Source organism: Periplaneta americana, chromosome 4 (assembly GCF_040183065.1).
Source record: "Periplaneta americana isolate PAMFEO1 chromosome 4, P.americana_PAMFEO1_priV1, whole genome shotgun sequence".
In the NCBI taxonomy this organism is placed as follows: domain Eukaryota; kingdom Metazoa; phylum Arthropoda; class Insecta; order Blattodea; family Blattidae; genus Periplaneta; species Periplaneta americana.
This window is the reverse complement of record NC_091120.1, coordinates 177,388-198,444: the sequence shown is the minus strand read 5'-3', so window position 1 is coordinate 198,444 and position 21,057 is coordinate 177,388. Positions and strand designations below refer to the sequence as shown.

At 36.8% G+C, this 21,057-nt stretch overlaps 2 protein-coding genes across 4 annotated transcripts in view; one reads left to right on the top strand and one right to left on the bottom strand.

The window, feature by feature from the left end:
• The window catches only part of Atg9 (autophagy-related protein 9), a 204,820-nt gene that overhangs the window by 57,538 nt on the left and 126,225 nt on the right, over positions 1-21,057 (bottom strand). The window lies entirely within an intron of this gene.
• LOC138697496 (large neutral amino acids transporter small subunit 1) overlaps positions 13,466-21,057 on the top strand; it is a 111,580-nt gene continuing 103,988 nt past the window's right edge. For 2 of the 3 annotated variants that reach the window (XM_069822788.1, XM_069822786.1), the window contains exon 1: positions 13,467-14,027. In XM_069822788.1, the coding sequence (XP_069678889.1) occupies positions 13,800-14,027 (228 nt within the window). In that variant the 5' untranslated portion in view covers positions 13,467-13,799. Of the gene's footprint in view, positions 14,028-21,057 lie in introns of all 3 variants that reach the window. The other variant, XM_069822785.1, reaches the window with a different exon arrangement.

Below are 21,057 nucleotides of genomic sequence, written 5' to 3'. Positions count from 1 at the left end.
AGTCATGGAACTAACGTTAATATTATTAATAAATTTAATTATCTTTGCTGCTTTATGAAACACTTTAGTAATATTATTATTTATTTTAGTAATAATATGAGCGTTTACAGTAATAAATAATATTATTAAATATTACTTTTATGAAACAGAACAGTAATAATATTATTACCTTTTTAGTAATATTACTTTTATGAAATAGGCCCCCAGGGGAAAGTTTCAGTACACGGATACCTCACTGACAATAATTATCTTAAAATATTAAAAAGAGAGATTTGTCTGTGTTTGTCGTATGCGCATCATGCTTACGAAAAGACACTTTTCAATGCCAATAATTTATTTTGTGTGCACAAGGTTGGAACTTTGTTTTTTCTGGGCGTGAATTTGTCCAAAAGGAACGACATATGTTTATACGCGAACCAAGTTGACTCGTACACTTCATCACTCCCCATTCCAGAACTTTTTATGGAATTCTGTCTTTCACTCCAGAATGATGTCAGTAGGGATTCAATTTTCTTTTTGACTTCTGCTCCCTACAATAAACAAAAAACATATATCCACTGAAAATAAATAAACAAAAATAATTTTCAAATTTTGCACGTGTTTGACTCGCCTATCTTGCAGCTAAACATCTTTCCAATAGGTTCCCAAACATCAGGTTTTCTTATTTTATTGTGGTAAGTAGGATACTTGGGATTCCATGAAGTTTCCTGCTCCCTATATGCATTAATAAGATTTATAACAGCGTCTTCCGTCCACTCCAGTTTCGACATCCTGTTAGTGAAATTGAACTAAGCGCTGCGTTCTGCTACGAACTACAAGCTAGTGGCAAATCCCGTCCACAACGAATACCAACTTCCTTTGATGTACCGACAAGCGACGGATCACTTCCGAAGGCAAACCAAACGATCGGTTTGCCTTTGCTGCGACGTACACACGTACCGATTTCAATCAACGAATGCAATCGTTTGTCGTTCGTTCGCTAAGTGTGTACGCACCTATACTGAAAAGATTCGCCCAGTTTACGAGAGCAGTATGCCTATTAGTTTTCTAACGTATTTTTGGCGAGATAGAGATACAACCATTCGTATTTACGCACTCAGAGAAGGAAAGTATTGTAGAACATTTTATTTATTTATTTAGTCTATTATTCATTTATTCTGGTGAAGTTAAGGCCATCACACCACCAGAAATACAAATACAATAAAATAAATAAACATAAAAATCATAATAAAACTACAATAATATAAATGAAAAGAAGAATCATGCTATAAAATTTAGTGATTAATGCAATTGAATTAAATTTGTAAAGTAATCAATTAAAAAAAATAATAATAATATTAAACTGTCCCCATTGAGGGTAGCCCTTACGGACTCAGTATATCCTAAAAAAAAAATATCTATAATAATAGTAAATCTGTAGCCGAAATTTTTCTGGTAATTTTCGATTTTCCAAAAATAATTGGTCCTAACATATATAATTAACCACCCTGAAACCGAAAATCGCATTTTTGAAATTTTTGTTTGTATGTCTGTCTGTATGTTTGTTACCTTTTCACGCGACAATGGCTGAACGGATTTATATGAAAATTGGAATATAAATTAAGTTCGTTGTAACTTAGATTTTAGGCTATATGACATTCAAAATACTTTATTTAAAAGGGGGGTTATAAGGGGGCCTGAATTAAATAAATCGAAATATCTCGCTTATTATTGATTTTTGTGAAAAATGTTACATAAGAAAAGTTTCTTTAAAAATGATTTCCGATAAGTCTAATTCTTTACAAAATTTTGATAGGACTGATATTTAATGAGATAAATGACTTTTAAAATTAAAATAACGCCATCTAAGACGGTGCAATGAATTAAGAACAAATGACTTCGTCTATAAGGGGCCTTGGACATCAACAATCGAAAGCTATTAAACGTAGCCTACAGAGAATGTTTCTGTGTTTATATGAAGTCATATCACAAGCTAAATTAACCGATTTGTATAATTAATTATTATTTCACCATTGGAAAGTGTAGTTTCTCTAGATGGACATAATGCTATGTTATTACAGTAACGTCTGAGTAAGATTAAGATAGCTTCTTATGCATAGAAAGTTTGATAGACTATTTTGTACATTCGTTTTCTGTATTTCTTAAAATAATATTTATGTACAGCTGTCAAAAAAAAAAAAAGTGGCCGCACTCGTGAACAGCGAATATTTTCAAAGTCCACTTCGGGTCGCGGCGATGTTACACGATGCATGTGCTTGTACAAGCAGTTCCGGAACTATGAAAGTGTTCCATATCTGCTCCTCGCAGACCAGCGGTAGAGTGCTTGTTTAATGATTCAAAGGTTGTGGGTTCGGGCCTTCTTCAAGTTTTCATTTTATTTTTTAATCGTTCTTTAGCGATGTAAATGCTATTCAAATTATCATTTATATCCAGTTATCGTTCTTTATGGATATCACGTTATTTATATTTTGTTATCGTTCTTTAGAGATATGAATAAAATTAAAGTCATCATTTGTAATCTGTTATCGTTTTATAACGATATGAATAATAATAATAATAATTATTATTATTATTATTGTATCTCCAATGGAGGTTAGCCCTATTTTACATAATATGTATGTTAGGGCTATAGTTTCATACACAAAATAGATAGGCATAAAGAGAAATAGAAAAGAAAATTAAATTAGCTTACGCGATGTAAACAAAACATAAACAATTCGTAAATTAGGCATTGCGATTGCAAAACAAATATCAGTTATCAATTTGAAACATACAAAAACATTAACAACACACATACGTAACACTTCTATAACACAAATACGCAGCTTTCCGTACCATACATCATAAATTAATACACAATAGTCACACAAACACAAACTATAATTACGACATTGCGACATCAAGCATCACATAACTGACTCACATACATAACAAATCAAGCATCCGTTACAACACATACACTTCAACATAGTAACCACACTTTTAAAAGTTATAAATTTGGCTCCAAGAAGAATAAATAGGACACTGTTACTGATTACTATTCTTCTACAATTTCTTAAATACATCTGTAATAAATCTGTGAAATTCCGATATGAATAATATTCACGTTTTTTTATATTGTCATCATTCTTTAGCGATATAGATAATATTCAAGTTATCATTTATATTCTGTTTTCCTTCATTAGCATTATAAAATAATATTCAAGTTATTTATATTGTTATTGTTCTTTCGCAATATAAATAATCTGTATTTTATGTAAGTAATTATTATAACACAAATAACCATTTTTCTTTGTAAAATAGGTTCTTTTATTTAGATAATTAAATAAGTATTATATAATATCTTATATTAATTAAACAAACCGATATTTATCATTTATATCCTGTTATCGTTCTTTAGTGGTACTGTATAAATAATATTCAAGTTAGTTATATTGTAATCGTTCTTTAGCGATATAAATAACATAAATTTAATATTAGGTTTGGAAAAATCCAGTTGCATAATACTGCTATTAGTTTTTCTTTTTGTATTATTACATTATATTATCTTGAACCACAATAAAATGAAAAGGAGTAACGAGGAATTGAACCTGAGACGTTGACATCTAAATTTCGACGTTCGTCCGCTGAGCTACGAGGGCAAAAGTGTGGAAACATGTTCGGAAAAATTGGCCCAATCACACTCTAAGATTTTCTGATGATTCGTAGAAGCTAGTCCAGGATGCGGGGGGCAAAGGCTAATTGAGATTTCCCGGTCTCTGATCGGGTCAAACATCCTGATAGAATTAATATTTAACCCTTGCCGTGACTTTCGGTGAAGTCCGGAGGGCCCAATTAGTCAAATCCACTCTCCTCATCTCCACGCTTGGGTCCCCTGGAATTTAATAAGATGCGAAAGAGATAGTGGTGTGCGGAAAGCAACGGGATGTTACCGCATTTAGGCCTATCCTTCCCAAGAAAAACTGCAAACATGAACAAAGGAAGCTTTTAATAGAAGAAGAAGGATATTCTGCGGACCTCTGGAATAAGAACTAAGGAAGAGACTAGTGAAGTGCTTTGTATGGAGTGTGGCATTGTATGGGGAAGGAACATGGACATTACGACGAAATGAAGAGAAACGAATTGAAGCATTTGAAATGTGGATGTGGTGAAGAACGGTGCGTGTGAAGTGGACAGATAGAATAAGAAATAAAATTGTGTTTGAAAAAGTGAGTGAAGAAAGAATGATGCTGAAACTGATTAGAAAGAGAAAAAGGAATTTGTTGGGTCTCTGGTTGAAAAGAATAATAGACGACATTAGGATATGTGGATCATATGCGGAGACTAAGAGGAAGGCAGAAAATAGGAAAGATTGGAGATTGCTGGGTTTGCAATGAAAGACCTGCCCATGGACAGAACACTTATGTATGTGGGTATGTTCAGAATGCCTGGAATATCGTGTCTAAGAACAGTCGCTATTTGCAAAGACTAGTCGATTCCATGCCCACTCGACTGCAAGATGATCGAGATAAGAGGAAGATAGACTAAATATTGAATTGTGGCTTTTTGTTTTGTTTTTTGAACGCTTAATTGTTTGAATGTTTTAAGGTCGACGCCAGTAAATTTGTTTTGTTTATGCCACGAAAGATATTTTTATTGAGAATAAAATCTTTTTTCTTTCCATTTGCAGCCACAATATCATAATGATAAAGTCATGGCATAATATATTAATGAACCTGATGTTAATTACTAAAATAATCGTAAAAGAGAAAGGCGCCATTATGTATAGTTTGTCTCTCTCAAAAACATAACAAAAAAGAACATAAAAAGCACGAGGTTATAGTCGAACGCAGGACCTCATGAATAAGAGGCCTGAACGCTACAATTACGCTATCGAATCACAGAGAGAATACTTCAATTATAACTGTAGATATCAGGCAACGTGGTCCAACAACATGTAACATCGCCTGTCTCCGAATTATAGCGAAGATACCCGAAGGGAACTTAATTTCAGGAGAGCGGCCACTTTTTCTTTTGACAGCTGTACATTTTAATTTGTTCAAGGTTTAGATTTCGTGTTTCTTAACAATATCTGATGATGCCGAAAAGGCGAAAACGTTAATATTCCATATACAATGTTATAGCAAATAAACATTTGCAAAATAGATAAATCTTATAGATTGAACTTGAAACATTTTATTATATTGAATGAGATTTATATGAAAACAAAATGAATTGTAAAATATCAGATGATAGTCGACATTAAGATAGACCTATATGGATTACAGTGGAGGCAGAAAATAGGCAAAGATTTGAAAGACAACAGGAAAAATTGAAGAATGCTAGGTTTGCAGTGAAATACAACAGGAACGATTGGAGAATGTTGGGTTTGCAGTAAAAGACAATATTAGGGATAGGCAAAGATTTGAAAGACAACAGGAAAAATTGAAGAATGCTAGGTTTGCAGTGAAATACAACAGGAACGATTGGAGAATGTTGGGTTTGCAGTAAAAGACAATATTAGGGATTGGAGAATGCTGGGTTTGCAGTGAAATGCAACAGGAAAGATTGGAGAATGCTGGGTTTGCAGTGAAATACCTGCTCTGAGCAGAACACTATGAATGAACTACATAAATAAATGTACAAATAAGTAAAGCGGTAAATAAATCTGTCAATTCAAAAACAGATAAACAAATTAGCATTATTATCATTTTCATGTTCTAAGCTTCTTTCAGTTTCGTCAAGTTCTGAGAATTAAATTTCTTCAAAGCATATTTCAGTTGGTCTTGAAAGTTCATTTTTCAACCATTTATTTTATCATTAGTAACCTGCTCGTTAGTTAGTTTTCCAGCGCATTGCTTTCATTTATTTAATTCTGACTGCTGTTTAGTTCATTTGCTTTCCGACATGCATCTTCAACTAAGGGAATGTCTACTGTACTTCTGGGAGGGATGAAATGAGTCAACGTCTACAGGAGAATTTGCATATGATGGATATGATGCAGTTACATGCGAGGAGTTTTCCACGCCAACGGATTGAAAGACTAATCCAGGCTAGAAATCTGGTCTCGCCCTAGGCGCCGAGATGTGAGCATTACAATGAGAGAGTTGTATGTGGTTCCTCATCTACGTCTATCATACGGCCTCGTACACCATCTACTAGTACCATATTGTTTGATGATAAAATATGAAAATAGAGACTATCAGGATTTCTGGGAAAGAGAGGACCCCTCATTATCTACAATTACCATCGGGGATCGAACCCAAGTGGGAGATAAGTTCGACTTGCATGGTTGCCCGTTCAAACTTCTCGGTGCCATGGAGGCACATTCAAGTTGCTTTTGTTACAATTTACAGCAGAGGGACTTCACGTTAGTTTTTTCGACTGAGACTTAAAAATAATTATCTACCGTCATAATAGCAATGCAAGCTTTTAGACATCCGCAATAGCAATAGAAATTAAATTTCTGTCGAATAACTCACGCGGTTATAAAGTCGGTTTAATACGAAATTCCGAGTATAACGGCCAAGCAGTTCCATTCGTTTTACGACTTTCCAAGCACAGCGCAGCAGCTCTGATGATAATGATGTGTGTTACATTTCCTTTAACGCCAAACGTTTGAGCGGAAACCTTTGCAGTAAATTCTCATTTTCTTGTAATACGACGGCGTCACACGCGGTACCATGGTAACAGAACTGCAAGTGGTTTTTTCATTTCACTCTGTTACCGGATGTTTAGTCATGGAAATATTGAGTACGCCTATATGGTTGATGTACTGTATACTGTATATGAAATACAATTAGAGTAGAATGTTAAAAAGCAGGCTACATGTTGTATTTTATTACTGCATTTCGAGTATAAATTTGGAAGCAATCATTGGCATTTCTTCACATCCGCTGTCACTTCTGATTTGCTCCATATCTTAAGGCTACGATGCTGAGACAATACGATGTGCAGCCAGTCTATTCGAGCTGTTCTCTACACAGGTAATGAGTGTCCTTAGGCTGAAGAGTAATAGGGGATGTCATTTTGGACAATAATGTCTATTATATCACCGGTATTTTATTTGGCTAATGGTTTCGCTAAAATTAAAGGGTGCTATGCATAGACATTTCGCTAGCCCGCGCTACGAGCGTGCTAAACTAACCCCGGCTATCGAGTGACTACTTGTACAGGATTCATATCATATCATATCGCTAATACTGGTTTATGAATACGAAAAACGTTAGTTCGCTGATCATCCACCGGAAGCCCGCGTTAAGAATGTCTATGATTATGGAAATTAAGTTGGATAAACATCTACTTCATGGAATGCAATGTTACCTACTTTATGCTATGCTAACCACATAGTGTCGATCATACGAAGTATCTTTGAAGTGAATGTTTGTAAAAAAAAATAGGTCGAAGGCAAATTACACAATTACATTATTTGGGAAGTACAGCATATGGTTTGTCCTAGTGAACAGGAAGTGACTGTGGTTAGGCCTACAAGTTCTTCCGTAGGAAGTATGATGCAAGGACTGCTTAGGCCTATATATCGAGTGTGTAAAAGTTACGCCCGATTTTGAAGGCAAGAAGTAATACGTATTTATTTGCTTCAACATCGTACAGTAACCATCACCATGATGCAGTAATTCCACTCATACTAGTAACAGCTTAACATAATAATAATAATAATAATAATAATAATAATAATAATAATAATAATAATAATAATAATAATAATAATAACTTACAAATGACTTTTAAGGAACCCGTATGTTCATTGCCGCCCTCACAGAAACCAGCCATCGGTCCCTATTCAGTGCAAGATTAATCCAGTTTCTATCATCATATCCTACCTCCCTCAAATCCATGTTAATATTATCCTCTCATCTACGCCTCGGCATCCCCAAAGGTATTTTTGCCTCCGTCTCACAACTAACACTCTATATGCATTTCTGAATTTGCGCATACGTGCTACATGCCCTGCCCATATCAAACGTCTGGATTTAATGTTCCTAATTATTTCAGGTGAAGAATACAATGCGTGCAGTTCTGCATTGTGTAACTTTCTCCATTCTCCTGTAACTTTATCCCTCTTAGCCCCAAATATTTTCCTAAGAACCTTATTCTCAAACACCCTTAATCTCTGTTCCTCTCTCAAAGTGAGAGTCCAAGTTTCACAACCATACAGAACAACCGGTAATATAATTGTTTTATAAATTTTAACGTTCAGATTTTTTGACAGCAGACTAGATGATAAAATCTTCTCAACCGATTAATAACAGGCATTTCCCATATTTATTCTGCGTTTAATTTCCTCCCGAGTGTCATTTATAGTCGTTACTGTTGCTCCAAGATATTTGAATTTTTCCACCTCTGCGAAAGATAAATTTCCAATTTTTATGTTTCCATTTCGTACAATATTCTGGTCACGAGACATAATCATATACTTTATATTTTCGGGATTTACTTCCAAACCTACCTCTTTACTTGCTTCAAGTAAAATTCCCGTGTTTTCCTTAATCGTTTGTGGATTTTCTCCTAACATATTCACGTCATCCGCATAGACAAGAAGCTAATGTAACCCGTGCAATTCCAAACCCTCTCTGTTATCCTGGACTTCCCTAATGGCATATTCTAGAGAAAAGTTAAAAAGTAAAGGTGATAGTGCATCTCCTTCCTTGCTTTAGCCCGCAGTGAATTGGAAAAGCATCAGATAGAAACTGGCCTATACGGACTCTGCTGTAAGTTTCACTGAGACACATTTTAATTAATCGAACTAGTTTCTTGGGAATACCAAATTCAATAAGAATATTATATAAAACTTCTCTTTTGATCGAGTCATGTTTTTTTTTAATCTATGAATAACTGATGTACTGTACCCTTATACTCCCATTTTTCTCCAATATCTGTCAAATACAAAAAATCTGATTAATAGTCGATCTATTACGCGTAAGCCCGCACTGATGATCTCCAATAATTTCGTCTACGTACGGAGTTAATCTTCTTAAAAGAATATTGAACAAAATTTTGTACGACGTCAACAAAAGTGAAATTCCTCGAAAGTTACCACAGTTAGTATTGTTCCCTTCTTAAAAATAGGTACAATTATGAACTCCTTCCATTGTTCTGGTACCATTTCCTTGTCCCAAATAGCAAGTACAAGTTTATAAATTTCGCTAGATATTGCGCTCCACTCTCTTGTATTAATTCTGCTGGAATTTGATCGATACCTGGAGACTTGTACTTTTTCAGATTTTCTATCAGAATTTCGACTTCTGAATGTGTGGGTAAAAAGGTAAAGTAAGGTATCCCCCGTAACATGCCATGAAGGCACTTGGGGGGCATGGAGGTAGAGCCCCATGCTTTCCATGACCTCGGCACTAGAATTAGGTGGTGTGGTCGGCGCCACGCTCTGACCGCCTTTTACCCCCCGGGAAAGACCCGGTACTCAATTTTATAGGAGACTGAGTGAACCTCGTGGCCGTTCTGAAAGTTTGGCAACGAGAAAAAAAATCCTGTAATCACCTGGAATCGAACCCAGGATCTTCCACTCCATAGCCATTTAATTGTTGCCCAAAATAGTTTTTCCATCTGTTCATGATTGAATGAGAGTCTGCAAGCAAGTTACCATTCTCATCCTTGATCACGTTCACCCTTGCCTGATAGGCGTTCTTAAATTCCTTTACACCTTATATAAATCTGGAATGTTTTTATTCCTACTATTTGTTTCTATCTCATTCAGTTTTTCCTTCAAGTAACCTCTCTTTTTATTCCTAAGTGTACGACTTGCTTCCTGTCTTTCGCCGAAATAATTATCTCTATAAGAATTTCAATTTGCCTCTTTCCTTCTTTCTACTATCATGAAACAATCTTCACGGTTTCTTTTTCTTAGTTTATAATAACCTATGCTCTGCTCAGCTGGAATTTTGATACTATCTCTGATATTTTCCCACACGCTATTAACATCTAACTCTTTCTCAACTTTGTCGGAACTTCCTAAAGTTGCAAACCTATTCGAAATTTCGACCTGATAATGTTGCTTAGTTTCCTCGTCCTTTAATTTCACAATATTGAATTTACTAATATTAACTTGTTGCTCTACTCGCTTGGCTACTAATAGTCTTTGTCTTAATTCTCCAAAGAATGGTTAGAATTACAGTCTGCACCCCCCGCCCCGAAAGTTCGGATGTCTGCTATACTAGTATGTCTTCGTTTATCTATCAAGATGTGATCTATTTGGTTGTGTGTCGATCCATCTGGAGAAGTCCAAGTATATTTATGTATATCCTTATGGGGGAATGTTGTACTTTTGACAATAACATTTTTTGATGTGGCAAAGTTGACTAACCTAACTCCATTGTCATTACTAGTTATGTGTAGGCTCTCTTTTCCAATAGCTGGTTTAAAAATATCCTCCCGTCCTCTTTAGCGTTGACATCCCCAAATAAAATTTTCATGTGGTATCTAGATAAGTGATCAAAAGTGAGTTCCAATTCCTCATAGAAGTTATCCTTTATATGGACGTCTTTCTCTTCTGTAGGGGCGTAAGCATTTATAGCTACGATATCGCACCATCTATCCTTAAGTACTACATACGATGACCTGTCACTGATAAATTCGACCTTTTTCAATGCTGATTTTATTCTTTTATGAACAAAGAATCTTGTTCCTCATTAGTGATTATTGTTTCCTTCCCCATAATACAACAAGTAATCTCCTATTTGTAATATGCCATTCCCATCTAACGTAACCTCCTGTACTCCCACGAAGTCTATTCTATATCTAGCTAGTTCTTTAGCTGCTAATGTTACCCCTCCTGTTCTATAAAGACTAGTTACGTTCCACGTACTAAATTTCATAACTTTATTCCTTTGCTGTGGTCGTGCCAGAGAATCAGTCCCATTCCGAGGCTTATTGTATGGATTCGTAACAAGCTTTTTTTTTTTTTACGGTGATGTGTTGTTAGTCCTCCGCCCAAACCCCAAGATGGAGGACCATCCTTATCGGCTGTCCACGACTGATTATTCAATGTATTCGCAGCTACCCTCCATAATAATAATAATAATAATAATAATAATAATAATAATAATAATAATAATAATCGTACACGTGACAGCCTATGTTTGCATGAATAGAAATCGGACGTAACTTTTTACAAACCTGGTATATACTTTATAATTATTATTATTTAATGACATTGTATCATATCTACCATTGTGACGAAATAAACGTACCCTATAAGAAAAGGTCATATCCGTTTTATCGACATTTGGCTGAACAAAGGAGCGGCATGTTTTAAACAAGAAGGCTGCATGAAATAGTCTGGGCTCTGAGCGCCACGTGAACTGGGAACAGCAGCCGCGCTGTGGTGAGGCCTGCAGCCTGTACGGTAGTTGACAAATTCGTTTTTATATTAAAGAATCCCTTCATCTATGTTGATATCATGAAAGAAAATCGCATCATAATACGATGCCAAACAGCTGATATGTTGTTCTTTTAACTGATCGTGAGTACTCTCAAGATAATGAACTGTAGGAACTTTCTCATTTCTGCAGAACAAAATTTTCTACATTTTTCAGTCTTCAAAATGCAAAAATTTGGTACTTTTAAAGATATTCACTTGAAATTATCGTGATACGTATGGCGTAACTTAATGAATAATTCCAAGTGAGGACTTTTTTTTTTATCTTATCTTCATTTTTATACGAAATCCAAAATTTTTAATTAAAAAATATAAGATATTAAAATGATATTCGATATATTATTTTAATTCTCAATGAAGTGTTTTCAAAATTTAGTCACTTAGACTTGTTACGCGGTTCATAAGCTTTCATCTGAGCTCGAGAACATGCATTTGTGTCAAAGGATGATGAAGTTAACTGGGTTTATAATCAATTTTTTTAAATTTATATCTTACGTTTAGGACCCCTCTGGTTTTCCCAAAAATTCAAGCTAAGATTTTAATCTTTGAAGACGTCTTCTCATTTCTAAAGATGTGTATCCAGCAGCTCTGCAGTTACTTAGAGTAAAAATCATTACTATGTACAAATATCAATTCATTTTGGTTGATGGACTGAAATTCTTATATTTTAAGTGTGCAAACTTTCACGATTCGCGAACAGGCTCGGATCTGTTTCGTGGGAGAGCGACACCCAAGGAGAAATTTATTTTCACATTGTCTGCTGATTTCAGTAAATCGCGACCCTTGTCGTTTCCGGCACTGTCAGGGAATTTGAACTACGAGCCGCCTGTGAACATGTGCACAACCGACTGCAATTACTCTGTTCTTTTTATTACGGAGTGGGCTTGCCACTCCCGTCACTGGAATGATGCTTCAAGTCCGAACGGTGGCGGTCCTGTAGATATCTGACTGCAACCCCAATGGAGTACGAGATTGAGAATACTGTATATTGAATTACAGAAAATCAGAGGCAACCGTCAACAGCAAACTTGTCGCACGTCATGTTCAGATGTTAAATATTTTCATTGTTTTCTTAACAATACAGTGGACGTGATATTGTGTGATGGCCGTACTAGCAAATGCAAGTATTATTTAAATATCTTAATTTACAATATAATTTGTTTCTCTTTGTCATAAATTACTCGCGAAATAGCCTAACCTATTGAAATAATACGACAGTTCTCGCCATGTCCATAATTCACTGAATGCAAGTACCCACTTCAAAATAAAATGTAATAACTTGTTTAATTCTGTTGTTTCACTAATTAATCGTAATTTCTACAGCTATTGTCAATTGTTTACCAATGAATTTCATATTGCAGGAGGCCAAGATCACGCCGGCCAATGGAATAGCAACTTAAATATATTAAGTAATAGTAATAATGGTATATTTATTTATTTGTATTGTCATCAACATTTATATTAGTTATGGTATACCACAACATTTCTGTATACGGGATAATAGTAATATAAATGTTGGCCTCCTTTTATTATTTATTTGTAACTTATTATTCACGAAATAGTCTTATTTCCTGTGATAACGTTGATGGAGGAAACGGGAGAACCTCGAAATGTCTCTTTGTACGATTCCGCCATCACTCGAATTCGGAGTGGAATTATCCACCAAACGACGGCTCCACGTCGACACCAATTTATTACAATGCGGAAACTGCTGCTGATAACAAAGGCGGGGTGATGACGCAAACGACACAAGTCTAGTTTACCGTTCAAACTGCCCACGATGACGTAACAATTTCAAGTTATTTCGAATATAAGTGGTTCACTGTTTTGAATATGTAACTTACATTCTCGAATAAAATAAATAACGCAAACATTATAAAAAATCCTTTGTATAGATCGGTGGTTCATGGTGGTCTGTACACTTTGTTATTGTTTAGAGGTCCTCGTTTTTATTTTCAAAAAAGTATGACAAAAGAAAGACGACAAACTGATCACTAAGGGTCCAGAAATAAATGCTGAACTGTAGCACGGCATGAACAACGCCTTCTAGTGGTGGACCAGCGAACTAATGCATTGAACGGTAGCAGTGGCGCGCGGAAGAGCAGGGCCCACCAGACCCCTTGGCCCCTTCGCCGAGGGTGATGGGGAGTATAAAGCCGAGCGAAGGATGTCGTCAGGGGAGGCTTCCAGTTTCTTTCCACCGCTCAATGAGGTCGGAAAGCATGTGACGTGCGTGCGGGCAGCCTGGTCCATTTCAGTTCTTAATCTTCATTCGCTTTTTGTTCCTCGTGTGAAATGCTGAACAACGCCTCGGACCTGTAACATACTTTCGTCGCATTGGTTATTACTGAGGAAAAAACACACGCTTGCTATTTTCCCTTTACGTGCCGTGGTCCTTGTTCTGGACAAGATGCCGGCGTCTCCGCGCGAGAAGGCGGCCCGGTACGCCGAGGTGCCCGCGAAGGATGCCGACGAAATCTGCCTGAAGGCGAAGATGAGCCTGCTGAACGGCATCACCGTGATCGTGGGCAGCATCATCGGCTCCGGCATCTTCGTGTCCCCCACAGGGGTCCTGCTCAACACCGGCTCCGTCAACCTGTCGCTCATCGTCTGGGTGGTGTCCGGCGTCTTCTCCATGGTAACGTATCTCTGTTCAATCCAAGTTTTTGCATTACAATAAACTCACGCTTGAAATCAGAAGAGGGGAAAAAATTTGGGGACTCTTCGCCTAAAAGCTCCAAGTTTTTTTTAACCCTTAATAGCTGCCTACCGTTTTACACAAAACGTAACTTAAGTAATCTTATCTTAGTACCGTAAAATTCAGCAGGCTATAATAGGCTCTACATAATCTAACGAAACTGATTTAGTCTTAGGAACATAAATGAACGATTGAAATAAAAGTCATATAGTAAACCCCAATGAAGACAGCAGATAATACAAAGAACTTTATGAGACAATAATATTATATTAATTTAAGACTGCTAGATTTATATTTCTTGTTGATCTCGGGACATTCCAACAGCTGTTTCTATTTTTTTTAACTTTTATACAGATGCTGAACAAATCATAATAATGTTCACATTGCTGAGAAGTTTCGTTTTTATTAAGTCTGTTCCCACATTAGTCCACTTCTCTCTACAAGGCATGAGTAGCTGCTTCTTCAAAGAAATTTGGCTTTCCTTTTAATCGTAATGATTCAAATTTCTGTAAACAGTTTTTTCAGAGTACGATAATCGAAGTTTTTTTGAACACAGAAGATAAAATTTTCATTAAACTTACTGTTATAACGTTAGAGTCAGCTTTGCTTCTACTTATGAGTGCATGTGCCCCTCACATGTTACAATACTGAGAAAACAGGAAACATTATTTTCGTGTGTTGATTATGAAATTCCAAAAAATGTAGACAGCGTCCCGGCTGATATTATGGCGGGGCACAAGACAACGAAGTCCAAATTGGGACTGTCCCAGGAAAACCGGGATGCATGACAACCCTGATCAAACGCAACAATGTATCATACAAATGCATAATTATATCCACACTGTCTATACTTAGTACGTTGTCACTCACTTTTACGACCTTCGACGCGGAAAACTACGGAGGAAGCAAGGATCTCTCTTTCTTAATGAATTAAGTGTCACTAGCTGTAAATCTACTTATGGGTGGGTGGATGTACACATGAACAATCTCATTACAAGATATATTTTTTTACATTTATGTCAATCACTTTCAAGTACTAAATTTGTAAGTGGAAAAAGAAATATTAGACACAACTGCTTTATGTGGAATACATAATGACATGAATAAATGTGCCTTTTGTGTGATGTCGTGTGCGACTCTTGAAGCATAGTTCGAGAAATAAACTGAGTGTGTATTTTATACGGAAATGTTAAAGCAAATGTGTTAATTGTTGCGAAACGTTTCATAAGGAATTATCACCGACTCATAATTTCTGTCTTTTATAATGTTAGAGGCTTCTTTGGTAATCTCCGCCACTGTTCGTCCATTTTAATTGCACTTTATTCAGATGTTTATGAAAATAATCGTCTTTTTCAACATTGGAAGCAATCGGTGAATAAAAGATGAATGTTTTCGTAAAAGACAAGTATTTTGCCTAGCTCAAAAATACAATGCAAAAATTGTACAGTAAAAACTTGTATTTTATTGTGAAGAAATTTGTGTTAAAACTGCCAAAGTACACACTATAGCTGGATCGCTATAGCTGTTCCAACGCCACATTTTAGGAATAAACGCACCAGAAAATGTTCTAAAAAGAATACTTTTCACTGAGTCAATGATATTCCGTCTGATGTCAGCTTTCCTGCGTAGCATACTTGACCGGGAAGAAGGAAATACCTGATGTGACCGACCAAATAAGAGCTATCAGGAAGGGGACGGGGTTAAATACCAGGCATTGATATTTTGCAATCAGCTCGTATAGTAAATAATGTCACAATTCTGCATGTGTACCGTGTTCGATTATTGCACACGTGTCCGCGCCATCATGAAACAACACTGCGCTCGGGTTATCTCTGCAACGGAACGCAACCACACGTGTGCTGGCTGGATTTTTGTGATTGCTCATATGGAGGCAGCAGGGTGCTCTATCATGATATTAAAAGGCGTTCTGTGCGGTAGTACGTCACACTTAGCATTTCATACGGAAATCGGGGGTTCAAAACCGACAGAAGATTACGGACTTTTAAGAGCAATAAAATATTTAGCTTGTTTTCTTTCGAAATGGTGTTCAGGTTTCAGAATTTCGGCATGTAAAAGCTATTTTGGGCAGCTACTAAATGTACATAGGCCAAACAGAAATGATCGGGACGAAATTCAAATACAAACTGCTGAGCCATTTATACCCGAACCCACACTTTCTGAAGTCGAAGTTGCAACAGAAAATCTGAAAAAGGTACAAGTCTCCAGGTATCGATCAAATTCCAGCAGAATTAATACAAGAGGGTGGAAGTGCATTATATAGCGAAATCTATAAACTTGTACTTGCAATTTGGGAAAAGGAAATTGTACCAGAACAATGGAAGCAGTCCATAATTGTACCTATTTTTAAGAAGGGGGACAATACTAACTGTGGTAACTTTCGAAGAATATCACTTTTGTTGATGTCGTACAAAATTTTGTTCAATATTCTTTACAGTACGTAGACGAAATTATTGGGGATCATCAGTGCGTGTTTAGGCGTAATAGATCGACTATTAATCAATTTTTTTGTATTCGACAGATATTGGAGAAAAAATGGAAGTATAAGGGTGCAGTACATCAGTTATTCATAGATTTCAAAAAGGCATGTGACTCGGTTAAGAGAGAAGTTTTATATAATATTCTTATTGAATTTGGTATTCCCAAGAAACTAGTTCGATTAATTAAAATGTGTCTCAGTGAAACTTACAGCAGAGTCCGTAGAGGCCAGTTTCTATCTGATGCTTTTCCAATTCACTGCGGGCTAAAGCAAGGAGATGCACTATCACCTTTACTTTTTAACTTCTCTCTAGAATATGCCATTAGGGAAGTTCAGGATAACAGAGAAGGTTTGGAATTGAACGGGTTACATTAGCTTTTTGTCTATGCGGATGACGTGAATGTCAGGAGAAAATCCACGAACGATTTGGGAAAACACGGAAATTTTACTTGAAGCAAGTAACGCGATTGATTTGGAAGTAAATCTCGAAAAGACAAAGTATACGATTATGTCTCGTGAACTTATGGGCGAAGACAGAGATGCATATAGAGTGTTGGTTGGGAGACCGGAGGGAAAAAGACCTTTGGGGAGCGGAGATGTAGATGGGGGGATAATATTAAAATGGATTTGAGGGATGTGGGATATGATGATAGAGACTGGATTAATCTTGCACAGAAGAGGGACCGATGGCGGGCTTATGTGAGGACGGCAATGAACCTGCGGGTTCCTTAAAAGCCATTTGTAAGTAAGCAACTAAGTAAGTAAATAAAGATGAGAGAGCTGAAAGTTCTTTTTAACCCTTTGTTGCCCTACGAAGCGTAAAGTACAGTATTATGATGATAACATAGAAATCCTCATTTGCAGCTTTGATAATACTGAAGAAGTGATTTTGGATTCGTCGTCGGCCTGTGTGTGTACAGCGATTTCTTCCCAATTATTGAACGGAGTTCGGTCGTTTTTGTGTCTGCGAGACAAATTATACGGGAATGATGACTATGAAATATAACAATTGTTGGTAAAAAATCTGAAACACACAGTGACGGTTCAGTTGAAGTCTCCGCATTATTAGCAGGATAGTCCCACTCTTCGTATCCCAGCAAGTAAGACGGACCAGCTATGCAAGGGTTCCTCTTCGTCAAAGATTAACGGCTTTAGTTGTAAACCCCGCTTTTGCTTGATACATTTTCCACAGAAGCAATTAATTCTACAACGATCTGGTTGACAAGCAGTGCGGGTGTTTCAGAAGTAAGCAGCATTCCTAGAATCTCTTCATAGCATTTATAGTATCTTTTCAGGTACTATTACTACGAAATGGCTGTTCTCATAATATTAACTGAGACTACGAACAATGCCAAGTCAGAAAACCGAAGTTGCTGTTCTAATTTCCATACAGAATAAAATTATTTCAACTTTTTAAATGGTAATACCATTGGCAAAATGATACAGATACCAGACGGGTGCAATGCATAACGGGAAGTATACGTCATCCCCGTGAAGCTTTGCGCCTCATTGTGGGCGACGACGGACGGTTGGATTCAGTTCAATTAACAACAGGGTTGGGCATAAATAACAACTATTTCTGTTACGAAGTGACATCCATATTATGTGGTCGCATCATTAGATGTATGGTTATCGCACAGGGAGCAATATGAACTCAGATGCGAGTTGTCGCTGTGCCATGGATTCATAGTAAGAGTATGTGGTCGCATCACCACGGCACGGGGATGCCAGTGTGAGGCAGTTATCGCATTACGCGTAATGCATAATGCAGTTGTGACTCGTGGGCTTTTAAGGTGGCTATGTGTATGTATTCCAACTACCGTAGCATGATGTTGTGTCGTTAGATCCTACCAGTACACATATCTTCCTTTCTTTCGCATACTTCAAATTTTTAACCGCACCCCGTATTCTCATAAAAAAGAAAGTTGTAGTGACATACCCCCACCCTCGTAAATTACATGCGGTACATTTAGTTTGTAGGCAGCATACTGGCTACTTCAAATACAGCAGAGAACCACCCTCGTTCACCCCACAGACGCTTTTACAATCCAACCCGGGGCAGTAATCTATGCTGACAGGTCATGGAAGGTTAAAGGCTTACTTTCATATACTGTATTTCACGTAACAGAAGATCCAATGTTTATATCTACAAAAGGGGATCGAACAGTGGACCACATTCTGTTTTTTTAGTTGGTTATTTAACGACGCTGTATCAACTATGAGGTTATTTAGCATCGATGAGATTGGTGATAGCGAGATGGTATTTGGCGAGATAAGGCCGAGGATTCGCCATAGATTACCTGGGATTCACCTTACGGTTGGGGAAAACCTCGGAAAAAATCAACCAAGTAATCATCCGAAACGGGGATCGAACCCGCGTCCGAGCGCAACTTCAGACCGGCTGGCAAGCGCCTTAAAGGGCTAGGTACAGCTTACAGCAGCAAAATTTTTTAGAAATATTCAACATTTTTTTCCTCCATTACTGCATCTTGTACAATAATGAAAATTGGTAGGCCTATGTGTAAAACACTGTCCTTCTGCTATGTGACAAAAATATTTTTACGATTAAAAAAATTATATATATATATATTTTTTTTTTTTTCAAAATTCATAATGGTGGTGTTCATTGTGCAGTGATGAAGCGTTTCCCTCATAACTCATAAACTTGTTAACTTTTTCATGTTCTCTCTCTTTTATTTTATTGCTGAAACTCATGTTTACAATATCATGCTCTTTCAGCTATATTCCTTAATAAATAACTTTTTTTATTTTGTGTTAGGTGAAAATACTGATATTTGGACCATTTTTAAATGAATTTATTTTTTATCCGACAATCTATCAAAGATAGAGAAGTGATCTTGCATCATATTGTAGATATGACATCCATAAATACACACAAAAATTTCATCACAGAATGTTGGATAGTCTTTGAGTTATGTGGGAAACGCTTCATCACTGCACAGTAAACTGAATTTTGAAAAAAAAAAATCTAATTTTTTTAACCGTAAAAATATTTTTTGATATAACAGAAGGACAGTGTTTTACACATACTAATTTTCATTATTGTAGACGATACAGTAATGGAGGAAAAAATGTTGAATATTTCCAAAATTTTACTGCTGTAAGCTGTACCTAACTCCTTAACCGACTGAGCCACGCCGGTGGCTTCACATTCCGTTAAATTATAGCAAAATAGACCGAAATGAATATATTAAGCTGCAGCGTAAGACGACGAGAAGGCAGATGACCACATGCACTGAAGAGTTGTGTAAATTCATAAAACCAATTAAATTTCAAAATAATCAAGCTTGGAAGCAAAAGACAAATTCATACCTCACTGGAATGTAAATACTATTTAACAATTTCTAAGGAATTTTACGTTAGGCTACGTTAGTTTAAGCTTTAAAAAGTAAATAGGTTAAATAAACTAACAATATACAATATATATGTATTTTCAGTAGGTTATTTTATGACGCTTTATCAACATCTTAGGTTATTTAGCTTCTGAATGAGATGGTGATAATGCCGGTGAAATGAGTCCGAGGTCCAGCACCGAAAGTTATCCCCATTTGCTCATATTGGGTTGAGGGAAAACCCCGGAAATAACCTCAACCAGGTAACTTGCCCCGACTGGGAATCGAACCAGGACCACCTGTTTTCGCGGCCAGACGCACTAACCGTTACTCCACCGGTGTGGACCGTATGTATGTATGTATGTATGTATGTATGTATGTATGTATGTATGTATGTATGCATACGCCGGTGTCTGGTGTGCCCAAGGACCCTGAAGATGATGCAAGCACCTGGATTCTTGTAATTTATTGATGGTGATTTTTCTGCTGTGTCGCCCACGGCTTCAACGTAATCAATTAACTCTGCCCAGTCTTGATGGACTGTAATGTGGACGTCGTTCTGCCTTCCCTGTCCCACAATCTTCCTCTTGCTGCATTATCTTCGCATTTCATAGACTTCCTGTCTATTTTATGTACTTCGGAACGAATGACCCTCGACGTATAGTTGCATTTAATTATTTTGTTGTCTGTTTGTCTCGTCACCATCACAACATGATTCAGACTGATTCTGCCTCTGATCCAGGTTCCGTACGTTCAAATATCGGACGTTGAAGTCACGACCCGCGTGACGCTCGCACACGGCTTTCTTATCGCTTCGCGCTGGCTCCGTTAACCTTGCTGATCGGCCTGCCTACCTTTTGACTGTCAGATAGCCAGCGAGCCAGTGGCGGCAGGCTTACGTTTTTATTTGCACTTTGCACAGCAGTTTATTGTCAGCCTTATTTCCTCACGCGCCGTTCACAATGACCTTCCGACGGAAGCTGGCTGTGCAGCCAAAATTAACACTCCACATTTATCTGCCGCAGGTTTGCGTGACAACTTTATATTCCTGTTATCGATTTAGTTGTTGGGAGTTTATTATTATTATTATTATTATTACTATTATTATTATTATCGGTTA